The sequence below is a fragment of the Scophthalmus maximus genome, chromosome 7 (genome assembly GCF_022379125.1).
Source record: "Scophthalmus maximus strain ysfricsl-2021 chromosome 7, ASM2237912v1, whole genome shotgun sequence".
NCBI classification, from domain to species: domain Eukaryota; kingdom Metazoa; phylum Chordata; class Actinopteri; order Pleuronectiformes; family Scophthalmidae; genus Scophthalmus; species Scophthalmus maximus.
The window spans coordinates 10945518-10969433 of NC_061521.1; the positions used below are offsets into that span (position 1 = coordinate 10945518).

The window sequence follows — 23916 nt, forward strand, 5'->3', positions numbered from 1 at the left end:
AGAAACTGATTTAACTGCAGCTTGAACCGGACTCATCTATACAAAATATCTATGTATGTGCATTGATGGGAAACAAAAATGCTTTGGTTGTTATATGCAGTATGCTGCACTACATTCCACCAGGACACAACTCCAGATAAGAGTTGAGAGCACAGAGATCTGTGGTTGATGCTTGTGGGCTGTGTAAACAGTGTTTGGGTCAAAGTTTAGCCTTGTGGCCAAAGTTTCCAGCATTTTTGTTACATTGGAAAAGGTAAGCACTTAAATCTCTTGGTGTATAGAGTTTGAGTGTTATGTGTAATGGACCTTTTTTAATATTAAAAAAGCAAAAATGTTGTGATTAAATAGTCAATCTTTCCACCACTTGTAAATGTTGTCCATCGTCCAGCGCAGAGTGGTGTTAAATCAGCTAATGTTGATGACTTCTTTACTGCAGATTGATGCTTTTAGAGGGATTTGGATGAATTATTTTGTATTTATAAATGCTCTTCTCATTGTCATTAATGAAATAGTAGATTACAAAATTCAGCTGTTACAATATTGGCGCAAATAACAGTTAACAGCAGACAGTTAGGTTTTTGGGGGTTTGTATCAGACAAGTTGCTGATGTAACATATTTCAGCTAATGGTCTTTAGTGCACATGGGCTGTGAAAACAGATCATTATAATAATGCAGACCCTTGCACTGGACTTTGGATGTGAGTATTTGAGAGTGGCCCCATGAGAGGGGATGGTGGTGGGAATTCTTTCCAACTAACTGGAGCAAAGAAAATCCTCACAATAGCTGGTTTGGACTAGTGCCTTGCAGTGACAGAAAAAAACCCACACACACTGCATGGTGTGATACAGCTTGAGGAGCCTATTTGATATTTCTTTCAAGAAAACTGAGGTAATGCTGTTTATTGTTTTGATTTTGACGAGCACAAAAATATTTTTAATAAAGATTTGTCTGCACAGACTAGACGCCTTCCCCCCTTCTAATCATTTCTCAAGAGTTTATACTATAAGAAAATAGAACAAACCAATCTTATTAGTGTTTGCATTTTATTTTGAGTCATTGTCTGTCTTTTTCATAGTTTGGTCTGTTGTAGTTTTAAACCGTAATCAAACATTATGAATTTGTCTCGATGTCCACTCTTGTGGTAGCAATTTGTTCTTACTTCTTTCGTTGAAGAGGAAGACACAGTAATTTAGCAGAATACACATAATTTAGAAATTTCTATTACACCCCCGTTCATTTTTGTCATTGGTTAGACTAATCAGAATTATCTATTTATTTAAAATGTATCAGAAGTTGAAGTAGAATTTATGCAAATAACAAACATGCTTGTCGCACAAGGAGGATTTAATTAAAGTTGATTTAATCACGAGGATCAGCTGACTGCTTTTTTTCACACTGAATTTTGAAAACTTGTTTAATGTATTCAGGGTTTCCAACACAATCTAAACAGAATGAAGAGAATGCTGAGGAGCGCCCCTGCACTTGTCCTGAAAAGAGGAATCACAACTTATCAGAGCACATGGTGCAAGAATGGTAAATGCATCTTCTCACTTGAAGATATATTGTACACGCAGCTGGAAAAAATGAGGATGATGATCTGTGAATCCTCTCCCCTCAGACAGCCTCTTCAGGGTTCACCCGTCTGTATCACAGGCATTGGCAGAAAACAAACCGGTGGTTGCCCTTGAGAGCACTATTATCACACATGGCATGCCCTATCCGCACAACCTGAGGTACCAGCAATGACCTTCAAGTGTACGTAGTTGTTTTAATCACAGATAACGAGCCTCATTAACGTTTTCATCCAGCACAGCACAGGAGGTGGAGGCCATTGTACGAGCTGAAGGAGCCACTCCGGCCACGGTTGGGGTGATTGAGGGCAAAGTCCATGTCGGCCTGTCGTCAGAGGAGCTTGACCACCTCGCCCACTGCAAGAGCTCCCTGAAGGTGTCCCGCCGTGATCTGCCACACGTCATCAGCAAAGTGAGCCTGCAGTATATAAAACTCAGATAGGTGGAGTAGTTAGTAAATGCCCCCTGAATTCAGAATCCTATTGGAGTAAAAGTATTGAAGTATGATGAACAAAATGTACTCAAAGGATCAATTGTACTTAATGTGCATAATAGCTCCTTTCAGATTTTAATATTATTGTAAATACATGCAACAGCATTTTTTATGTTGTTCATTAATGTGGAGCCAGTTCTAAGTATTTCATATACTACAGGGTGGATTATTTGTTTAGCATAATCCACCATCGTCTGTGTCTGAAACACATGACGGCTCACTGGATGGCGGGGTTTCATCGAATTTTAATTACTAGAGTTGGCTTAATCTCATTGTGGTGTTTTGCATGCAGTCATGATATGTGATTCCCTCAGGGGCTCACTGGAGGAACGACGGTGTCAGCCACAATGATAGCAGCACATCGAGCTGGCATTCCCGTGTTTGTCACAGGTGGCATTGGAGGAGTTCACAGAGACGGAGAGAACAGTAAGCTGACACGCACCATGTTCAGAAATAGCCATCTGACTTCCTGACACTGTAAAACCTATATAATTCCCCAAATCACAGAGTTGAGTGTCAAGTATACCTGCTACTGTAATTTAATCTTGATTTGTTGACAGAGACAATGAACGGATTAGGCTGCTGAAGGTCCAGCCCACTTGAGGAAGGCCGTCATGTGTATGAACACCAGAAGTGTCAGAATAGTGAATTTGTTTTGGGGAATATATGTATATAATATGTGAAGAAGATCAAGATGCTCACACTTTATCCAAAGTACCATAACAGTTATAGAATTTAATAGTTACAGAAAATTATAGAAAGTACCATTACTCACCATTGATTAACAGATTATTTCTTTAGGTCTGGACATCAGTGCAGATCTGACAGAGCTGGGCAGAACTCCCATTGCTGTGATCTCTGCTGGGGTCAAGTCTATTCTGGACATTGGTCGCACCCTTGAATTCCTTGTAAGAATAAGAATAATTTTTCATAAAACCATAGATACTGTGTTGGAGTGTATACTTCAGTCAGCAAAATAATGTATCAGCAATATTTTTGTTGGGCATGTGAATCAAATTTTCCTACTACTGGTAATTTCTTCTACAATGTGTCTTTATTCAGGAGACACATGGTGTCTGTGTAGCCACTTATGGAAAGTCAAAGAATTTCCCAGCCTTCTTCTCTCCACAAAGCGGATTCACTTCCTCGTGCCAAGTCGACAACCCTGCGGAGGCTGCAAAACTCATTGGTATATCAACATTTTACATCCTGATTGTTAATTTCCTTGTGATTCAATGTCCAGCATCACTTAACTTTGCGAAGCATAGATCTGACCAAATAGTATATTGGGCACAGAATGTTTTAATATTTACAATATAATAATTGTCTTTGTAATTTTTTGTTATGAGTCTGGATGTCATTTTCCGGTGTCTTTCAGCGAGCACTCTGTCCCTGGGTCTTCAAAGTGGTGTCCTGTTAGCGGTGCCCATCCCAGAGGAGCATGCCGCTGCAGGCCAGCAGATCGAGGAAGCCGTACAGGCTGCAGTGACAGAGGCGAGGTACAGAGAGTGTCTTTTGTAATCTGTTAATGTGTCGATCTGTCTATGGGATATTGGGTCCGTGACAACAGCGGAACATGTCTTTGCGGTGATGACAAAGTGAATTAAACACACCGTTGATTTAAGATGGAACGATTATCACCTTATGTTGTTTTGATTCGCTCAGTGCCAAAGCTATCACGGGAAGAGATGTGACGCCATTTATTCTTCAGAAGGTCAATGAGCTGACTGAAGGAAAGTCCCTTCAGGCCAGTATCCTTCAGGAAGTCTGAAACATCAAACGGGAAACACAGAACATGATCATTTCATATTCTTTGTAAAAAGGCACAAAAAAGATTAATGAATGCCACTGACTGTAGATCACCTTTGAGCTGTAACACACTTTCCTTTACCTGTTGTCTTCCGAGATATTGCTCTCATTCATAACAATGCTCGAGTTGGAAGTCAGATAGCCTGCGCACTGTCAAAACAAATGAATAAGAGAAAGTTGAGAAGTAGAACTCATCATTCTCAACAATCACAATCAGAAACAGACATTGTGAGTATACAAATATGTTGCACTGTTTTACACATTTTTCAGTGTGAAGTCAAACATTGGCACGACGCATTACCAGAAGTGCTGTTGTTTTACAGGTTGTGATAGGAGGAATAAATGTGGACTTTATTGCCAAAGGAAAAAAGAAAACAATTCAAGTAAGTTTAGTTTACAAGACTTATTCATCCACGTTATTCCATATCATATGAAAGCATAATATCTAGTTTGAGACGTCCAAGAGCACTTGTTGCCTCTTTCAGTTTGGGCAGACCAACCCAGGGAGTGTGTGTCAGTCATTTGGTGGCGTAGGACGGAACATCGCTGGTGAGATCTTTATCTGACTAGTTCATGCACATTTTCATCAGCAGGTAAAAACCTGATTTTCTCACACTCCCTTCTTCTCTGCTTTCTTTCAAGACTCTCTGAGTCGATTGGGCCACAGACCTCTGTTCATCTCAGCCGTCGGAGCCGATTCAAACAGCGATGCAGTGTTAAACTACTGTAAACATATGGTATGTGAACGTCAAGAGGCGACTGTCACTGAGCAGGATTGAAATTCCATCCATCCATCATCTGCCACTTTATCCATTTAAGGGTCGCGGGAGGATTGGAATTATTTTAGTTAAATATATAAATGTTATTTTATTTTTCTTGTTTCTGTATTAGAACACGAGTGGTGTTTCTAGGCTGGAAGAGCAAAGCACAGCTACTTACTGTGCTGTCATCACTGAGAGTGGAGAACTGAGTCTTGGGTTGGGAGACATGGACATTCACCAGCAAATCACAGAGCAGTATGTAAGTTGTGCTGACAAAGACATTTACTTTCAGTCACACCACTCCGGCACTGACGTTCCAAAACCATAAATGCACAAAGAAACATTGTTATTTCTAACATTTTTAAAACATATTAAAATGACATTTTGTCACTATTATGTTTTTTATCATTAGTTACCTTTGTATATAATTGTTTGCTCTGGGAATGGTGCAATGAGGATTTACAGGTGATGTAACGGCACAATCCATTAACCTCAGGTCATTTTGAACTGAACTGAATTTTTTATTTATTGTTAGCTTTAACACCAGTAAGGAAATAGGTCTCCAAATGAAGTAATGCTGAAATCTTTATATCTATTTTCTTCACAATCTTTAAATATTAGTTTTTTTTAAACCTACCTGTACAGGCTCATATGCAACTTATCACTCTGGTGTTATGCACAGTTTTTGTCATTGTAGACCTTTGGTCATTTTCTCTGTCTTCCAAAGATAGTTAGGTGAATAGCTTTGAGTTTTGAACAAAAAGATGTAAAACATAAGTTGTTTGAATATTTCAGTTTGGGTTTTAGGAAACTTTGACTGAACAATTAATCAGTAATGACAATAATGATGAGTTGAAACACTTGTATTTCCCTCTATCTTTGACCATCCCACAAATCACTGTTATGTGTATCATTGAAGCACCTCTTTTTTTTAAAGGTTCAATAGAAATAATCTTCACTTATATGATTACTCTCTCTCTTACTCTTTCTTGATTTTGTCCTTGAAAATCTCTTTTGAAGGTGTCCCAGTTTGAGAAGCAGCTTTTATCAGCCACTCTTGTGTGTCTAGATGGAAATATTCCTGCCTCCACCATCGACTATGTTTGTTGTGTTGCCAAAAAGCACAACATCAATGGTAAGCTTGTGGGATATGGCCACTAAATGAAAATGAAAGATTGTGAACACAAGCTTTCATTGATTTTATGTAATACTGTGTGTCACAGTTTGGTACGAGCCAACGGATTCAGAAAAGGCTCGCAAGCCTTTCCTGTCAGACGCCTGGAAGTCTCTGTCCTATTCATCCCCAAACCTGGGGGAATTGTGCACCATGAACAAAACACTGGGTATCCCGACACCTGAAGGTAAACACAAGTCGACTGAAAGACAGAAAACAGTATTTAATGGTTCAACTATGTCACAGATTCCCTCCCATGAGTGTTACAATTAGGTTCCTTGTTGAAAAAATGAAAATAGTGTGACAGTAGCTGCGGATGTGGTTTTGTCTTATGGCATGGCAGTGCTGCCAAGCTCTCTGGAGGAGGTGCTGGATGTTGCTGTGGCTCTCTCACGCCCCCTTCTGGAGCATCTTCACTGTCTGGTGGTGACTCTGGGGGCTAACGGTGTGTTGTTGTGTGGAGAGCAGGATGGAAGCTCAGTCAACCTGCAGCCAAGCAAACAGAAGAGGGTGAGAATTGTCTATACTTGATGTTGATGAGGATGATGATGATTACCAAGACAGTGAAAGTGAAGATTAATTTTTGCTGCACTTGGGTTTTCAGAGAAGACAGCTTTGTGCTGTACACTACCCAGCACTGACTGTGACCGCAGAAGAGACAATGAACGTATCAGGAGCAGGAGATAGGTGCTAAAATTTGTCTCTACCTCTTTCTCTCCCATTGTTCTTTTTCTGCTGCTGCTGCAGTATCAGCCACTTTTCATTTCCACGGACCTCCATTGTCTCGCTCACAAAATCATGCCTAAACAACTCAAACAAAAGACACTCATCCCCACTCTGTCTGCAGTCTCGCAGGTGCTCTGATGGCAGGGATCCTCCAGCAGCGAGACACAGACAGCTGTGTCAGGATGGGGCTCCTGGCTGCACGGCTGTCCCTGGCCTCACCGCACCCCATCGCCCCCGCGCTCACATTAGAATCTGTGGATCCAAAAAAAGTCCAGACTCAGAACTGGCCCAAACTGAGCTACAGGTGCATAGATTGAAAATATTTCAAATTGAAAAAGAAATGTGGGAGGAATCTGGTTTATTGAACATTGTGATTTTTTTAAACAAATGTTTTTGTTTTTTGATTTTCATGCCTTAATATTCTGTAAGTGAGTTAATGAATTACATTACACAAATTGTATTTGATATCTTAACTTGAGCTTGTGATTACAAATCCTTGAAAATAAATGATTTAAGATTATACATTGTAAATTTCTCTGTTGTTTTGATTTCTTACAGTACTGAAAAATACATATTTAACAGCAGTGATGGAGGAGGTTTTGGGGGTAATGTTACTTATACGAGGCGTTTTTATTTGATTCCAGCAAAAACTGGATGAATAGTACTGTTGTTCCAAACATCTGATGTTTTATGAAATGTATATGTGGTCCTTGGGTACGTATGTAATTTAGTTGAAATTTACTAATCGTTCCATCTATTCATCCATTCACTTTCTGCCATTTGACATTGGCAGCGACAAACAATTGACATAAATGTCAATAACTTAATGAAGTTGGTAAATCGTTTCAGGCGATATCGTCAGTAAAAACTGGTCTTAAACTTAAGTACATTAAAAGTATTAAAGGGGTCTTGAAAAGTTGTTGAAACCCTGAAAGTCGTATAAATGTAAATAATCAAATGTGCAGGACTTCATATGCACTTTTACTATATATTTCTATTTTAGATATTATGTCCCACAGGTTTGTAGAAAATGTTTCCTAGTTCCTGTAGTTCCTGGTTGAGAACCGCGTAAAACTCCATCTCCCACAATGCACCTATCCTCATGCGCAGACTCAGTGGCGCCGAATACTTGCCCCACTCCCTCCTCCCAACTTTAATGCTAGCTAAGATGGTGGTTTGAGCGTAAATTGTCTCCACAATACCAAGAAAAGAAAGGGGTAAAAACATCTTTATAGCCTTCTAATTACAACAGACCAACACACCTGCGGTTTTCGTAAGTGACCGTTCATAGAAATTTTGACATTTCAGATACATTGGGTCGCAGTCTCCGCCCAATCTGGTGTGACTCCCTCGGAGTGGAATCTAAGCTAAATACGGACAGGGTAAGTGACGCTAACGTTAGCCAGGCTGCTAGATGGACTAGCCAGCTCCCACTGTCCCTCGTCCATCAAAGGAGAGCCGTGTCTCTCGCGCCCCCACACACGGACACCAGAGTATCCGCGGGCTGGTGTGCGCGCTGTCCGTGTTGTCTCGGCGTCGTGGGAGCGGTGTCAGTTGTTTACGGTGCCGACAACCTGCGTCCAGATCGGCGCTAGCTTGGTGTAGGCCGCGCCGTACGTCTTCATGAGAGTGTAGCATGCTAGCGGTTAGCACGAATCAAGCTGTCAGTTAATATGTGGGAGAGCGCGCAGCGGCGTGTCATGCGTAATGTTCAAACAATTAACATCCACATCCAGTCAGGATCCACTGCTGTGTGTTTCGCGTGGGTGACCGAGCCTCCAGCCGCCCCTGGATGTCCCCCTCTCAGTCCGACCGGCTTCTTTTACCTCGTTTGCGCCCAGTGTTAGCTTAAGCCCTAACGTTGGTCAAATAACATCTGTCATAATGTACGATCCAGGGGACGGAGCAGCTCGAGTTACCAGCCTGCCTCTCTGGGTTATTTGGCCCAACACAAGGGCTCCGGCTATCAGCTGGTGTCTGCAGGTGAAGCTGTGACTCCCCGGGACGTGCCAGTGTATCTGCGAAACGCCGCCAGGTGCAGTATTTGAAACGTTGGCACTTCCCTGTCACCGTGGGCTTTAATCACTCGGGGTTCGACGGCAGCGGTGTTGTCGCCGGTCTGCTGCTGAACTGCGCACGAAGCTGGTTTTGTTGGATGCCTCTGTTCGAGTCCACCATGACACTGAGTCGACCCCCTGGACGACACCACAACACCGCGGCAGCTCCCAGCAGGGCCGGGTTGAGCTTGTGTTTTGGGAGGAACGTTCGTTTTCCAGTCAGTGTTGCAGCCGCCAAGGCAGCGTAGTTCGTCACAGTGGCCATGCATCATGCCTCCATCAAGATTTTATGCGAGGGTTTTTGTTTGGTGGAGCTGTCTTTGCAATAATTCCACGTAATGTTCAGGTTGACCCATCACAAACTTAAGATGACGTGTGTCGTACAGCTCCTTTTATCACACACAGGCACATTAGAGCGATGGACCGAATGCATCAGGCTCAAAAATCACTCAAGTAGTTGATCATCAAAACACTTGCAGATGGAGGTCAAATACATTTTGAATCTTCAAGTTGATGCATAGAAAGTGATCAGCAACTATTCTGATAGCCTACTTCTAGTTTCAGTCATTTTACAAGGATTCTCCACTTTTCTTTGACATATATCTTTGTTGAGTGAATATCTCTGTTTTGTTTTTATACCTCAAAGAAAGCAAGACACTTGCAGACATCACCTTGGGTATTATTTGGCTTTTCATAGGCTAACTGATCAGGTAATTGTGAAAACCACTGTTAGTTGCAGCCCTACCCGCGGGTTAATTTACTGAGGATCAATTGATCGATTCAGCTCCAAAATGTAAAGATAGCCTTTTCAGATATCTAATCTGCCCTTGATGGTGTAAATGGAGTTGACAGAATGTAGGACTTGCAATGCTCTTCAGCAACTCCACAAACTCCATAGCCACTTGAAGTTGAATCCACTCCTCTCTTAGAAAGTGAAATCTGAAAAACTGAACACTATATCTGCATTTAAAGCAAGATATAATTCTTTAGACTGCAGTAATTTTTAGCAAAGTGTACCAAATAAAACAGAGTGTTCTGTTTGGTCTGCTGCTGACTAGGTAAAACTTTGCATCGATCATATTTATATAGTAATATTTCAGTGTTTGCACAGTCCAATTTTTCAGCTGCAGAGGCGGTGCCATCCCACTCATGAGTATATGTGTTTGCAGCAGGTTCAATTTAGTAGAATAGATCTAGTTAGTTGAAATTATTTTCACCAAGGTCATACGGCAAATCAGACTCTGCATCTTTTCTTTGTTTTCTTAGCCCTGTGCTCTGTGACCAGCTTCAACACTCGCCTTAGTCACGCCATAGGATGTCCCACAGCCCTGAAATGAAGGATGACCCCATGGAGTGCCCTCTGTGCATGGAGCCGCTGGAGATTGATGACGTCAACTTCTTCCCCTGCACTTGTGGCTACCAGATCTGCCGCTTCTGTTGGCATCGCATCCGCACAGATGAGAACGGCCTGTGCCCCGCCTGCAGAAAGGTGAGGAAACTTTGCAAAGAACACAATAGCAGAGAAATTCATCCTGACTGGAGAGAGTTGTCTGTTGTGAGGGGATGCGTTTAGCAAAATGTTAATGCAGTTGGTAAATAAACTAGTCAACCCCCTTTTAAAGTGGCTGGTCAGTTTAGATATCACTTTGTCAATTTAAATTTATAGCATTGACAGTTTGTCTATTGATGCCTGCTGATCTACCACACTGGTGGCTTAAGGCTTCTGTCAGCCTCCATCCTTCCTAAAGCCTCATCATCTAGACCTGTAGAGCTTCTTTTTTTTCTTTCTCAAAAGATGGATAAAAAATGATTTGTGTTTTCTCTGTTCAGCCGTACCCAGAGGACCCGGCTGTGTACAAGCCTCTGTCACAGGAGGAGATCCAAAGGATAAAGAATGAAAAGAAGCAGAAACAGAACGAGAAGAAGCAGAAGGTGACAGAAAACCGCAAGCATCTGGCCAGTGTCAGAGTGGTCCAGAGAAATCTGGTGTTTGTGGTGGGGCTCTCGCAGCGACTCGCTGACCCGGAGGTGAGCACAGAGTGATTGCTAACAAACTTGATGTCTGATTCTACTTGTGCCACATTAGTTTGATGTGAACAATGCAGAGTCGGTAACAAACTGAAGGTTCTGCGGCTCGATTTATCTTAAACTTGATTTTCATCCACAGATAGTGAAGATTGAAAGCATTGTGATAGGAAGTGATTTTTAATGAACATGTAATGTGAGTGCAGCAGCCACAGAAGCCTCGGGCATAAAGCTTGTGTCCAGCATTGTACATTAAAGAGGTTTCATTGTATAAAATCTCTCTGGTAACGGATTATTTAAATTCAATTTATCATATAGTTTTTTTACATTGTGCCCACAGGTCCTAAAACGACCAGAGTATTTTGGGAGGTTTGGTAAAATCCATAAAGTGGTCATCAACAATAGTACATCTTATGCCGGTTCACAGGTGAGTGTTGGAATCAAACTGCTCAGATGCACCGCAACTCATAGTTTCAAAAACATTAGTAAAAGTTAATCAATGTAAATAGAAAATCCTCTCTTTTTTTTTGAAAAGTGTTGTTTACAAATTTGCAGAATGTTACAAAGATTTGCTTGTTTATTAAATTGTTGTTATTTTCTCAGTTATCATTCTGAAAAGTTTTAATATATTAATTTTCACAATGAATAAATGTAACATTTCATGGAGCCCTGATTGACAGCTGATTGAAATTTTCTGATTTTCCAGGGGCCTAGTGCTAGCGCATATGTCACTTACATCCGCTCTGAAGACGCTTTAAGAGCAATACAGTGTGTGAACAATGTGGTTGTTGATGGCAGAACACTCAAGGTGAGCAAATAACCACTGTTAGTAGTTTTGTATTCGCATACAGGCCATATCATTGCTTTATTCTGTGACTGTTTGCAAGATGTTAACATCGTAATATAAAACAACTTGCAGTGTAAAATAGGATCAAACTAAAAGCCGTCGGAAGAAAATTCCTTTACTTTGAATTTTATGTACACATTTCTTGCATCACTTTTTACTCGACTTTTGTCTGTCTTCTGTCTTTGTATCAGGCTTCTTTAGGCACAACAAAGTACTGCAGTTACTTCCTTAAAAGTATGCAGTGTCCCAAACCTGATTGTATGTATCTACATGAGCTGGGGGATGAAGCAGCTAGCTTTACTAAAGAGGAGATGCAGGTAAAGTCAGAGCATAAATCTTACTTTGTCTCGTGTGAGTTGTTGATGGTTGAAAAGGCAGTCGTCTCATGTTGCGTCCTTTGTTTTTAGGCTGGAAAACATCAAGAGTATGAGCAGAAACTCCTCCAAGACCTCTATAAAATCAACCCTAGCTTTCTACAACCTCCAGCATGTGGTACAGAGAAGTCGAAGAGTAAATCCAACTCCACACAGAGGTTGTTGTTATTTTATTTCTTCTATTTTTTTCCACTCTAGCTCTTGATTATTGTGCTAAGTTACATTTTTTTCTCCTGCTTTGCAACAGATCCAACAATAGCAATGGTAAAGATGGGTGGCCGACACTGTCAGGGCATAACAAACTGGCCAACGGGCTTTCAGAGGACCGCAAGTCCCCTCCGCTACTAGACTACCTAGACCAAGAAGTTCTTACTTCAGATGGGCTAGATACAGAGCTGGGTCCTGGTCAGCATGCCGCCCTGTCCCCTTTCTCCTCTAACTGTGACAGTAACAGGTAACACAGACCACCCCTTGGCAATAGGGCCATACACTCAACCAAAAGTATATTTAGCATGAGAGAGGAGATCTAAAACAATATTGAAATGGTTTTCGGTACTTAAAACTACAAATGTATCTTTTGATATCAGAACAACGATGAAACACTGCACAAGTGTAAAATATGGGAACCATTATGTATCTAACTTTGCCTTTGCTGTCTTCAGTCCCAGTGATAAACCTCCAGAGTCGATCGGTTTGGTAAATGGAGAGACATTACAACAGGTATAACAACTTAACCACTTGTCAGTTCAGCTATATCCTAACGCTTCAAAATCAGGTTGAAAAGGACAAACTCATGAGCATTTCTCTTTCCCTCTCTCTTTATCTAGATGCCCACCAGTGACTCCCCCTCCCCGCCCCCGGGTTTAACCAAGCCCAGCCTGGTGGTGCCCATCAGTGTGTCAGACCTCACAGCCCGCTCGCCCTTCGAGGGTGCAGCAGCAGAGTCCCAGTCACTCTTTTCAGACAACAGTAACTTCAGACATCCTAACCCTCTCCCCGCTGGCCTGCCCCCGTTCCCCAGCTCCCCCCGCGGCAGCTCTGACTGGCCCATGACCCCTGAACCACAGAGCCTCTTCACATCAGGTACACTGGAGATTAAGGTTCAAGATATGTTAGCTGTAAAATGCGTAACTGGTTGTGTTTTTAAAAACTGTTGTTTGTCTAGTTTTGAAATGATGGTTTGACCTACATCTGATTTATTCTGACTATTTGTTTCCATAATACTGTGGCCACTAGCTTCGTACACCATAATATTGACTGTAATGGTGGCGTCTTATTACTTGAGCATTTTCTGCCGTTACAGGCTTTACTCTTTATATTATATAATATTTTAGTGGGCTGACCCCACCCAACTTATTAGTCAGCCATTCGTCAGGGACCTAGTCAACATTTAGTCAATAAGTCTTTTTTTATTGAAAATGAGTAATAACTAACATTAATTAAATGATGTTTGTCTGGCTTCCCTGTAGTGCTCACATGTCTTTAATTACATTTCAAAAGGTCCCCTGCATGATGAAATTCAACTCAAAAAGAAAAACTACATCATAGAGACAAGTTTAAAGGATTTAGCCTCTTTGGGGACGCCGCCATTCTAGTGCACTAGGCTGAAAAATAATGTACCCAAGATAAAAAAGGTTACTGTTCTTTATCCCTTTGATTACAGACATAACCTTGGCCTCCTTTTAATAGTAACTTTTACATTTTACAACCAGCAAGTCACAGTGGATGCAAGAGTTACTGAACCGAAGTAACAGAGACATAAACAATGTAGAAATTCAAGTCTGAAGTAATTCTGTGCCAAAAGTTGTTGCAGTGATGGTATCTAAAATGCACAATTTCAGGATCAGAAGACAATGCTATCAAACAGTGTACACACACCTAAAGTAGAGCTATCAAGGCTAAAGGGTCCCAGGGTTGTTTTTTTTCCAAAGGTCAAGAGAGGTCACAGACGTAGTTGTAACTGCACCAGCCAATCAAATAATGAAGTCAAATAAAAGTTTAAAAAATCCAATGGCTGTTGATCACGTAAGAATTCATCACATGACCGACGGCTCCAGTAACTCGTGTGTCTTCTTTCCTCACAGACACAATACCAGTGTCTTCTTCCACAGACTGGCAGGCGGCCTTTGGCTTCGGCTCATCCAGCAAACAGCAGGACGACGATTTGGGCTTCGATCCTTTCGACGTCACCCGCAAGGCTTTGGCTGACCTGATCGAGAAGGAGCTGTCGGTGCAGGATCAGTGTCCCTCATCCCCGGGGCCCCTCGGACAGGGGAGCAATCATGGTCCCGGGCTGCCACCCCCCAACCTCAGTGCCGCTTCTCACCACTTCCCAAGTGGCCTGCCACGCCTCCCCCAGCTCCACCACAGAGCCATCTACAGCTCCTTCAGCTTCCCCGGCAGTCAGAACAGCCAGGCCAGTCAGCAGCAGCCATCTGCCAGACACCCCTGGATGGGCGTCCCCACACGGAATAACCTCACACACTTGAACCACTCAGCCAGTGCTGCCTCACACAGTAATTTCCTGGACCTGAATCTGCCCCCTCAGCACAACACAGGGCTGGGAGGGATCCCCATCTCAGGTACGGGACACACGATCATGTTAAAACTGAGATCAGATGTGTAACACAATGATGTTATTGAATGAGACAGTGTGTGTTCACTGCCACACAGTGTTGTGATACTTGTTGTGATTAACTTCTGTTGACCTTACAGAGGAAGGAAAAGGCACTTGTAGATGCAGTTTTGCAGTCAACCACTAGTCGGTGTTCACATCACCCGAGTAACGGACACATCTCTTTTTGCTCTCCTGCAGAAAACAGTGGCTCTATAGATGGCTTAAATGTGAAAGAGTGGCAGGATGGCCTCAGAGCTCTCCTGCCCAACATCAATATCAACTTCGGGGGTCTCCCAAACTCCTCTTCCTCTTCATCCTCCTCATCCTCCAACAGTGTTAATCACATCGGTGGGCCGGTGGGGCCGGCAGGCATCACACACAGCCTGAGCTGGGATGGCACAGCCAGTTGGATGGACCCTGCGATCATCACAGGTAGAAATGGTGATGTAACAATTTTGATGTTTGATTAATTGTTTAAGTTAAAATGTGTCATTGGGAAATTGGGACAAACATTTGTCTTTTTCCCCCCTTTGATGTATCTTTATCGAAGGATAAATTAACAAAGTTATAGTTAAGGCTAGCTAATGATTTCCACTCCATCTCGTGGACATGGATGTTCCTCTATTAACACTGCAGCTGTGGTTATACGTAGGATCACACATGCTCTGTAGTTAGCGTGATGGCGATCTTCTGATAGCAAGAAGACACACCCCACTATTCGCAAAAAATAAGTTTGTGCCCACTAAACACGAACAGGACCCTATTTTTGGGATGTATGTGGATTTCCACACAGTCTGCACAGATCATATGCAACTTAGTGATATAGTAAAGGAATTGTGATGATGTGGAAATGGAAACCATGAGTTTGCCTTTAGTTGGCGGTCACTTTAATGACAGAAGTCGTGTTTTACCAATTGAGGGCATAATACCAGTAACATCTCATCAATAAATACAATATTGAATTGGAGTAGTAGTTTTTGGTTTTTGATTTTGTTGTTGTTGTTGTTTTCATATACACCTTGCTGCAGTAGACAATTATGCAGTTTCTGCAAATAGTGCACCTGTTATTCAAGCAACAGCTGAAGTTCCAGAGTCAGTCAGGGCTGCAACTAACCATTCATTTCATTTTTGATGAAGCCGATGGATTATTTGCCTTATCTGTTAAATGTCAGGAAAAAAAGTTTTGCCAACAGTGAAATATTAAAATTGCTATTTTTTCTGAAATTTTATTTTTCTGTTGATCAATTAATCGATAAATTGTTTTGGATCTAAAGTCAGCTGTGTGAATTTATTAAGTTAAATATATTTATTGACGCTCTAAGAGTCGGTTGTTTTAAAAGGGAGAGTCTGTCAACCAAACTAAATATTAGCTTCAGGGTCTTTGTGTTAACTGCAGTGTATAGATTGAGATGTCTCTGTATGTAAACTTTTTTTTTGTCTTTACTCATCTATCCTGTGACACCCCACCCCACCCCACCCCACCCCACCCCACCCCCAGGCATCCCAGCCACGGCGGGCAACAGTTTAGACTGTCTCCAGGACGACAACCCACCACACTGGCTCAAGTCCCTGCAGGCGCTCACAGAGATGGACGGCCCAGCCAGTTCAGCAGTGCCCACACCCCAGCCCCTCCACAGTGGCCTCCTCGACGCCCATATCCCCCTCCACCACAGAGCCGCGGGCGGCTGGGCTCCCTACCTGCCCCCTCCCACAGCCAACCCCGCCAGCCAGTTCCACTCCCCTCCCCCAGGCTTCCAGACCGCCTTCAGACCCCCAGGACAGCCTGCCACAGAGCTGCTACAGAGTGCCGCTGTGGACCGCCACTGAACACAGACTACAGCAGACACCCATCCATTCCCACACTACCACTTTATACCCACTCATCCTGTACCCCGCCCCTCCCCCCAAATGCAATACACACCAATCTGCAGATTATGAGAAATTATTAACAAAGTAACAAACATGCTTTCTTCTTTTTCTCTTCCTCCTTCCTTTTTGTCTAATCCGAATGCCTATTTGTTTTCGTTATTGTTTGTGGCACACGAGTCATCAGTACCCTTTGTCAGCTACCATCACCGCTCCTCAGGCCTAGTACTGGGCGTAACGTGGGTCTTCATTGTGGAGCTTGCTGTTTACGGAGAGCACAAGAAACAGTAGAGCTTAGAAGCGCCCAGTGGCGACACAAGAGTTCACAAACTGGCAAACGAAACAAATTAGCTGAAGTGGGGTCTTTTTTTAAAGTAACTAATGAGTAAGCATGAACAACATTAGTGTTTTTTGAAAGTTGAAGTCGCGATTAGTTTCCGAGGAATGAAGCAAGCTGTGAATCTGCTCTTTGAAGCTTTGCCCCAAAGACCCTCATCCTCCCCACCTTTACAGGAGACTGTGAAACGGTTAACCCTTAACTGCTAAGTCGTGAACAAGACGAGAGAGAGGGAGAGAAAATGGGTTGGCACTTAGCTTTTTTTGAGAGTGGTTTTAAAAAAAAAAGAGAGAAATGTCCCAAAAAAAAGAAGCTGAGATTTGATGAGCAAAGAGTATATGCAGATGACACAGGGGAGTTGAGGGCACAGGCTATGCACGGGCTCCCTGTTAGGTAGGGACACAAATGGTCTGCTTGAGAGGCCACTTGGCCCACATTCCCTTTAGTGGAGGGCTCTCACTGGCCCCGTCCGGCTGGAGGGACATTTTTGCTGAACCTCTGTATCAGAGGATAGAGCACTGCCTAACCGCGGGGAGCCAGGGCTTTGGGAGATCGTGGCACACATCCTGAGCACTAGGGTTAGACTCTTACTCACAGTGCCACTGTGTGGTACCTACAGTAGCTAAACCCTAACATGGACAGCCACCAAGCAGACAGGACAATGACTAGACAGATGAGGAAATGTCCAAAATAACTCGTGAGGATAGAGAAAGGGTCAACAGGTCCCTTTGTTCAACCCACGGGGGCTTAAATGATGCCTTAAAATGGACAGATGAGAGAAAGGAGCCGGAGCGATTGGAAGAGGAGTCTCAATTGCTGAAAAAGTATGCAATATTGTATTTGACTTCAGCAACTGCATGTGAGTGTGTGTCACAAAGGAAGGTGCTGCAAGACAATACCAAGTACTGTAGTAGTGACTGAAGGAGCTCTCCGCCTTCAGGACTCGAGAACGTCTTCTCCGACCACCGCCGTTTCTATTTCTTTTTGAAGTCTTAATTCTCATCCGTGTTTGCTCTCTCTCTCTTTCTCTCTCTTACCACCACCCCCCCCCCCTCCTCCTGCTGTTCTGTATTTAACAGTATTCACAAAATGAACAAACTCATCCAGGAGAAACCAACACAGTCATACAATGGGTTTTAACATGATGTTGCGCGGTTAAAGAAAAAAATAACGAAACAAATCAAGGCGCTTAAAAGGAAGTGAACTGTCCTCTGCAGGTCTGGAAAAATGAACCTTAAATAAAACTGAAAACTCAGAGCTGGTGTTTGTCTGCTGTTGTGTTCTCACCACCCTGACTCAAACATGTACGCTTAGGAATGTTTAAACTTTTAAAGTACTCAGCCAATAATATATCAATCAATCTAATAAATTACTCCTGTTTCTTGTTCCAATGTCATCCACTAGGGGGCAGATCACTTTTTCTGTGAAGGATGAAGCTCTGCAGTTAAACTTCAGGCCTGCGCGCACACGCACACACGGTTACACAGAATGATATTCAGATAGTAGTTTTTCATATGAATCATGTATTTCCCACAAAATAGCCATCGTTAAGTATCTTAATAAGCACATCAAATTATTAAATGCAAAGTGGATGAAGAGGTGTTCTCATATTATTACCACACAGCAACAGCAATCGTGGATTTCCCAGGCCTTCAGTTTGCAGCCCTGCTCTCGTAGATGCAGCAGTAGATACCTGCAGCAGAGACATATATTTGTTTCCTGTAGGACGTATGACGGACACGGGGAGGAGCACAACTGACACAGGGGCCAGACTATTTCTGCAGTTAGACATCAGGTGAATCAGGTGCCTCCACCTCCAGACTGACAGTTGACAGTTTTAGACCAATCCAAAATTAGTCCTGATCCGGATGCAATTTAAGATTATTGATATTAAATTAAACATAAAGTCCAGGGGTCTTCAAAATGACAATGTGACCACCACAAAATTGTGATTGAGTGCCCCTCTTAACAGAAATGCCAAAAGTAAAGCTTTGTTTTTTTTTTAAGTATCGCAAAACAGTTTCCAAAAATAAATGACAGCAATAATCACGTGAGTTAAATTTCACTCAAGCTTCTGCTCTAGGAAAGAAGAAAAAATGGCGGCTGAGGAAAACATCAGGTGTGTGTGGACGGATGAGGATCCTTATTCTGAGTTACGATTGCTGCTCCTGTAATTACATCACCTGACGGGAGAATCAGGAAACGCAAGAGGCTTCAGTTGAAATATGCAATATATTTGGATGTTCAACTGTAAATCACTGAAAATATTAACAAGTAACTGTTTTTTACATTTTGAATTAGTTTCAAAAATACTTGTACGATCATCAGATATCCCACAGCTCCACCTCAGGCTTCTCAGTTCGGACTCACAGAGGGCTAAATGATTATTTGATTATCAAAATAGTTGACCATCTTTTTTCAGTCAATCGCCCTAATGGATTGTTGATTCTTTCAGCTCTAGTCCCGGAGTAACTGGACATGTGGTTGGAACTGAAGCCCCTCTGTTCAGCACCGGGGGGGGGGGGGGTTGAAGTGGCCCCCGCCGTTCACAGGCTCCAGGTGCTGAGGAGGCACCAGCAGAGGAAGGTGAGTGTGTGAATAATGCAGGCAGGCAGCAGATTCAAGGGCTGTGACAATGAGTCAGCAGCAACACAGAGGGTGGGAGGGGGGCCTCTGCTGAGGAGGAGAGTGTTCCCGCACCAACACCCACTCACGCAGACGCTGCTCCGAAACACAGCGTAGGTATCTTTGTGATGATGCATGTCCGACACATTCAAGAATAGCATCTGCTCAGCTTCCGCTGCTGCAGAAAAGAGCTGGTGTTCGGCTTCTTTCTGCATCAGCGGAAGAATTTTTGCCCCAAAAGCAAATACTGTACTGGACTCAATCATTAAGTGCTTTGTGACAGACAGTGTTGCCACTGATTAGTTTATTGATTTGCTGAAACTGCATATTTATGCTCATTATCATAAAGGGGATGGAGGAGGACCGGGGAGTGGGGCTGGATTAAGAAGCAAAAGAGGTTAGAGGTTACTCTGGGAGAGGTTTGAACCTTTTCATGATGAAGCCGTGGGGATAACTGTGACATTATTCTTATTTCATTTTGAAAGTGTGTGTGAAATGATGTGACTTCAATTCCCTGTCTCTAAACGAGGCACACTGAGTGTGTGCAAATAAATGTCCGTGAGCTGCAAATGGCCCTGACTCCAGTCAGGTGTTCCAACAGAACAAGCAGCAAAAAAGCCCTGATTGTTCACTCTTCCACTGAGCTGTCCTCTGCAGGGGTTCACGCTGTTAAACTGCTGAAATCTCGCTTTCCTCGAGGACTGCAGCTACAGTGAGAGGGCATGTGGAGAGGGCACAGCAGCTGCAGTGGCTGCCGCTTATAGAGCTGAGAGGGATGGATGGATTGTGAGGCAATATACGTGCGATGTACACGGACGCTGCCCCAGACTGCAGCGGTGTCGCCTGCGGTCGCTTCGTGTCTCCTTCGGTGACATTGTGCAGGTGAACAGGACTCTTTGCTGCTGTTATCGCACTTACACGTCAGCATTTAGGCTTTGCCTCTTGTTTCATTAGACCCTCTCTGACACTTCTCTGCACAGATATCATGCTTAATGATGCAGGACGCTATACACAATATTAGAAGAAATATGAATTGCCTTGGGGTGAAAAAAGGAAGACTCTTAAACATTTTTCCCCGACCCCTCTCACCCTCACATAGGAAAAACTGCAATACAACAGTGTGGATATCTCCATCGCTTAGTTAAATTTATTCAAGTATCTCCAAATTCAGTTTAATACTATTTTGACTCAACTGAAACTTCACAACAACCAGTCAAATTGTTTTCTCTCAAAACCACAAATGTCAACCTCATCGTAGCCCTAGATGAAGAGTCGGCTGATTTCATCCTGCGGGAATGATGAATATTAGATATATGTACGACATTATGTGTGTATATGTATGTATGTATGTATGTATACATTCCAGGCGCTTGCAGGGACTGCTCTCAGCAGAAAGCACTCTCTCCATTTGTCAGCCTCTGACAGGCTCTCTCACCAGTGCAGCTGCTTGCACTGCAAAAAATTCAAACTTTTGAAGTTTAGTCTCATATCGAGCAATTAAAAACTAGAGCTGAAATAATTTATCGGTTCATCATTTGGTCGGGTGGTAAAAAATATATATCAGCAACTTTTTTGTTGCCAAAACTGTAAAATTCTCTGGTTCCAGCTCCTTCACTGTGAGAATTTGTGCCAATGTGTGTGTGCCAATTGTTTTTGAAAACGTCACCTTGAGCTCTGGGAAAGGTTTTTTTTTTTTTCTAACTGTTTTACAGAACATATATTTAAACACAAAATCATCAGAATAATAATTGATAAGGAAAATAATTATCAGTTGCAATCACAAATAAAACATTGAGAACCATCTTGGAAAACGGCAAAAGGGTTGAATGATTCCGCTTCTCCGCAGGGCTTAGCGTTCAAGTGGCAACATTATGAAACCAGCAAAAAAGAATGAAGGCCTGTCAGTTTAACAGACGGTTAAAATGCAGAGAATTATTTCACCTTATCGCCACAGGTTCTTTTTCTTGCTTTCTAAAAAGTAACATTCAGAAGAGACTGACTGACACAGTGAGGTGGATATCTTTTGCAGTGTGCACAGCTCTCAGCTGACCCACACAAGCCTTTACTGTAAATTCCACCAGCAGTCCAGTTAATGTGTCCTGCATGGGCAGGAAAACTGACATGCTCCTTCATCATCGTACAGTGTGTAACCACTCTGGGTCTGTATGTGGAGCAACATGGACCGTGGTCTATGTCCAACAGTGTCCTGTCCTGCAACCTCAGGGGAAATATACTGGACGTCCCACGTGTGTCTGGTTTTCCTCTGGGGGCTTTCTACGATATGACAGCTGTTCATCAGACGTTGATATTATTCATAAGTCCAATTCAGACATCGCAGAGTGTGATGGAGAGACCCTAGATCTCGGCCGCATAACTCGTACTGGGCAGACATTTGTTGTTGGATCCAGATGTAGGCTTCAGTGCTGTTCCGTCACCAACCATTACTCTGAGGCCGATATGGTAAATTTGATCGGGTCATTAGTTGATAAACAGAAGCAATGTCCATTTTTCTCTGATAGTAAAGTCAAAATGTGGGGGGTTTCCACTGTTGGCCAGACACAACAAAGCAATTTGAATAGGTGTCAGGCTTCAGAGATTAATTACAATTTTTCTACACTGAACAATCAACTAACTATGAAATAAAATAACAGTCATACCTATTAATAGTGAAAGTAGTTGTCGGTCAATTTGGTTATTTTACTCTTTTTTCGAAAGGTTGAACTGCTCCTTTGAAAGCTCACTGCTTCTTTCTCACCTGTGATCACGAAGGTGCCATCTACTGTGCTAAACGCCGCCTGTGCAGCATGACAGTAACCTCTGGTGGCGGCTCAGACTCCAGGTCGGCGCAGACAGTCGATGCTCGTGTTGTGTGCATCTCAGCAGGTCCCTCGTACTTCGCGGTGATATCATTTTGTGGTTTTGTTTATTTGCCAGCCTCCTTGAGCGCTGTGTGGGGATGTAATTGAAGCGCTAAGGTCACAGCACCGCTTTGGTGCTCTCTTTGTTTAGTTTTGGATTTTCTCCCCCGGACGAGCGCGCTGACCCTGCACACTGGGCAGGAGGAGCACGTAAACTGAGACCCACATCGCCCGATACCACAAGGACGTGTGCAGATTGTGAGCATTGATCAAAATAAGAGGAACTTAAATCTGAAAAATTGCTAAACAAATCTTCTGTAAAGGGAAGATATTTCTGTATTTTTAACTATGGTTCCTCCCCAGGATGAACTTTGGTGATCACTAAACTTCTATTCTGGTGCCATCCTGAGGTAAACCATCTCCAATACTCACTTATTACTAAATACCTGCAAATATATTGACAGTCACACCAGTCTTAGCTGTAATTTGTGTTTAGCTCTACCTGAGAACGTTGGCTAATATCAAATACTCTTTTTGAGTTGGTCAGAGTTAGTCAGCCGTAAAGTGTTTTCTTTTTTCCAGTTTAACCTACAGGACTCTCTGAATATGCTTTGCTGCCACCATGGAAATAATGATGCCTTCAAACAAGTTTATTACATCCCGATATCTTATGTACCAGGGAGAAAACCTGTCCAACAGCCAGAAGTGAGCGCTCAAATAGACAGTCTGGAAGATACCATGCCATCAGTCCAAAAGCTTTACAGAACAATCTGTTACTAATGGACAAGGCACTAGTGTGGGTTTAAGTTATTACTGTATTTAATGTTTTATTGATACGAGAGAAAACGCCAATTGCAGATTAATGGTGTCTTCTGTTGAAAGTGTTTTCTATCACCAAGAAGTCTCTTCCTCAAAAGTAGACGTTGGAAAAGTGCAGTCATCATATGATCAGACCAATATTGTATAATGGTGAACACAGTGAAAATATCAGTATGTTTGCATGCTGGTGGTAGCATTTAAACAAAACTATGCTGTGACTAAGCTCAGCCTTACAGAGCTGCGACCACATCTGTAGCACTTTTCATAGTTGGTCGGATGAATAGATGGATCGATCGCTTTATAGATTGATTGTTTTATGGAGGGATCGTGGATGTTTGTTTACAGTCAACGTGCTCAGTCATGCAGTATTCCTTGAACACACCACAGGGTGAGCATGTATCTACGTCAATGGAAATCAAACGAACGGGTGCATGAAAAAGATCGGCGGTTGACTCGTGATGATGAGCTCGTCGCGTCTAATCGGGTCACCGCCACCATCGCTGGACTGTTTCGTCTCTGTAGTGATGTAAGGCTGTCAGTGGCCCGGGGTAAAGAGGTACATTTATCTGGCCTGAGTTTCACAGAGACCATTTGTGGACTTCCACAAGGACGAGGAAATTATGGACGTGCCCTTAATTATTAAACAAGTGTGTCAGCAGCCTGGCCTGATGGAGGTAATGCAAAGAGGAAGTGGACCAGAGAGGGAGAGGGCCTCGGGGATCAGGAGATAAGAGATGAACTGGTGGGCTTGGACCTGGGGGTGGGGTGGTGTTAGGCCCAAGGGCTTTGGCTCCAGCATGGTGGATCCAATAATGCTGTGAAAGCTATTTTGCACATTGTTAACATTCAGAACCTACGTGGAGCTGTTAGAGGGCCGAGCGCTCTGCTCAGGCATCTCTGTGAGGCGGTTTTACACTGCGATCGGGCAGAGGACACTTGCGACTTGATATCGGGGC

The 23916-nt window shown here is 42.9% G+C and overlaps 2 protein-coding genes and 1 long non-coding RNA gene across 10 annotated transcripts; 2 read left to right on the plus strand and 1 right to left on the minus strand.

Annotated features, from left to right (window-relative positions):
* Positions 1-6: 6 nt before the first annotated feature.
* Positions 7-7057, plus strand: zgc:136858 (uncharacterized protein LOC678543 homolog). 3 transcript variants are annotated; one of them, XM_035641918.2, is made up of 19 exons: positions 7-889; positions 1429-1534; positions 1620-1734; positions 1810-1984; positions 2380-2491; positions 2867-2973; positions 3128-3254; positions 3444-3564; positions 3731-3816; positions 3972-4102; positions 4198-4257; positions 4360-4423; positions 4517-4611; positions 4766-4894; positions 5656-5770; positions 5859-5996; positions 6153-6319; positions 6414-6496; positions 6657-7057. In XM_035641918.2, exons 2-19 carry the CDS (start codon positions 1453-1455, stop codon positions 6850-6852), a joined length of 2103 nt encoding a protein of 700 aa, XP_035497811.1. In that variant the 5' UTR covers positions 7-889; positions 1429-1452; the 3' UTR covers positions 6853-7057. The 3 variants fall into 3 exon arrangements, with proteins under 3 accessions (XP_035497811.1, XP_047189111.1, XP_047189110.1); XM_047333155.1 differs by having other exon boundaries at positions 1452-1534; XM_047333154.1 differs by having other exon boundaries at positions 205-253.
* LOC118315028 lies at positions 6057-8220 on the minus strand. Its single transcript, XR_004794789.2, has 3 exons — positions 7798-8220; positions 6646-6787; positions 6057-6295 (listed from the first exon to the last, which is right to left on the minus strand). It is a non-coding gene; the product is annotated as an uncharacterized LOC118315028 (long non-coding RNA).
* cnot4a (CCR4-NOT transcription complex, subunit 4a) lies at positions 7640-17915 on the plus strand. 6 transcript variants are annotated; one of them, XM_035641912.2, is made up of 14 exons: positions 7665-7752; positions 7844-7917; positions 9859-10081; positions 10423-10620; positions 10958-11044; positions 11324-11425; positions 11656-11781; positions 11872-11996; positions 12086-12292; positions 12501-12558; positions 12666-12921; positions 13923-14420; positions 14654-14896; positions 15954-17915. In XM_035641912.2, the coding sequence occupies exons 3-14, from the start codon at positions 9908-9910 to the stop codon at positions 16280-16282; spliced, it is 2403 nt and encodes an 800-aa protein (XP_035497805.1). In that variant the 5' UTR covers positions 7665-7752; positions 7844-7917; positions 9859-9907; the 3' UTR covers positions 16283-17915. The 6 variants fall into 6 exon arrangements, with proteins under 6 accessions (XP_035497807.1, XP_035497805.1, XP_035497810.1 ...); XM_035641917.2 differs by having other exon boundaries at positions 7666-7752; positions 14654-14887; XM_035641914.2 differs by lacking the exon at positions 7844-7917 and having other exon boundaries at positions 7640-7752.
* The last annotated feature ends 6001 nt before the right edge of the window (positions 17916-23916 follow it).

What these genes read in the sequence shown, in the direction of transcription:
- zgc:136858 (XM_035641918.2), top strand. Translation starts at nt 1,453, where the DNA reads ATGAAGAGAATGCTGAGGAGCGCCCCTGCACTTGTCCTGAAAAGAGGA. An exon ending in CGTAGGACGGAACATCGCTG is followed by an intron (nt 4,424 to 4,516) that starts GTGAGATCTTTA and finishes CTTTCTTTCAAG; the next exon opens with ACTCTCTGAGTCGATTGGGC. An exon ending in GGGTATCCCGACACCTGAAG is followed by an intron (nt 5,997 to 6,152) that starts GTAAACACAAGT and finishes ATGGCATGGCAG; the next exon opens with TGCTGCCAAGCTCTCTGGAG.
- cnot4a (XM_035641914.2), top strand. Translation starts at nt 9,908, where the DNA reads ATGTCCCACAGCCCTGAAATGAAGGATGACCCCATGGAGTGCCCTCTG. An exon ending in CATCTTATGCCGGTTCACAG is followed by an intron (nt 11,045 to 11,323) that starts GTGAGTGTTGGA and finishes CTGATTTTCCAG; the next exon opens with GGGCCTAGTGCTAGCGCATA. An exon ending in GATCATCACAGGTAGAAATG is followed by an intron (nt 14,897 to 15,953) that starts GTGATGTAACAA and finishes CCCCACCCCCAG; the next exon opens with GCATCCCAGCCACGGCGGGC.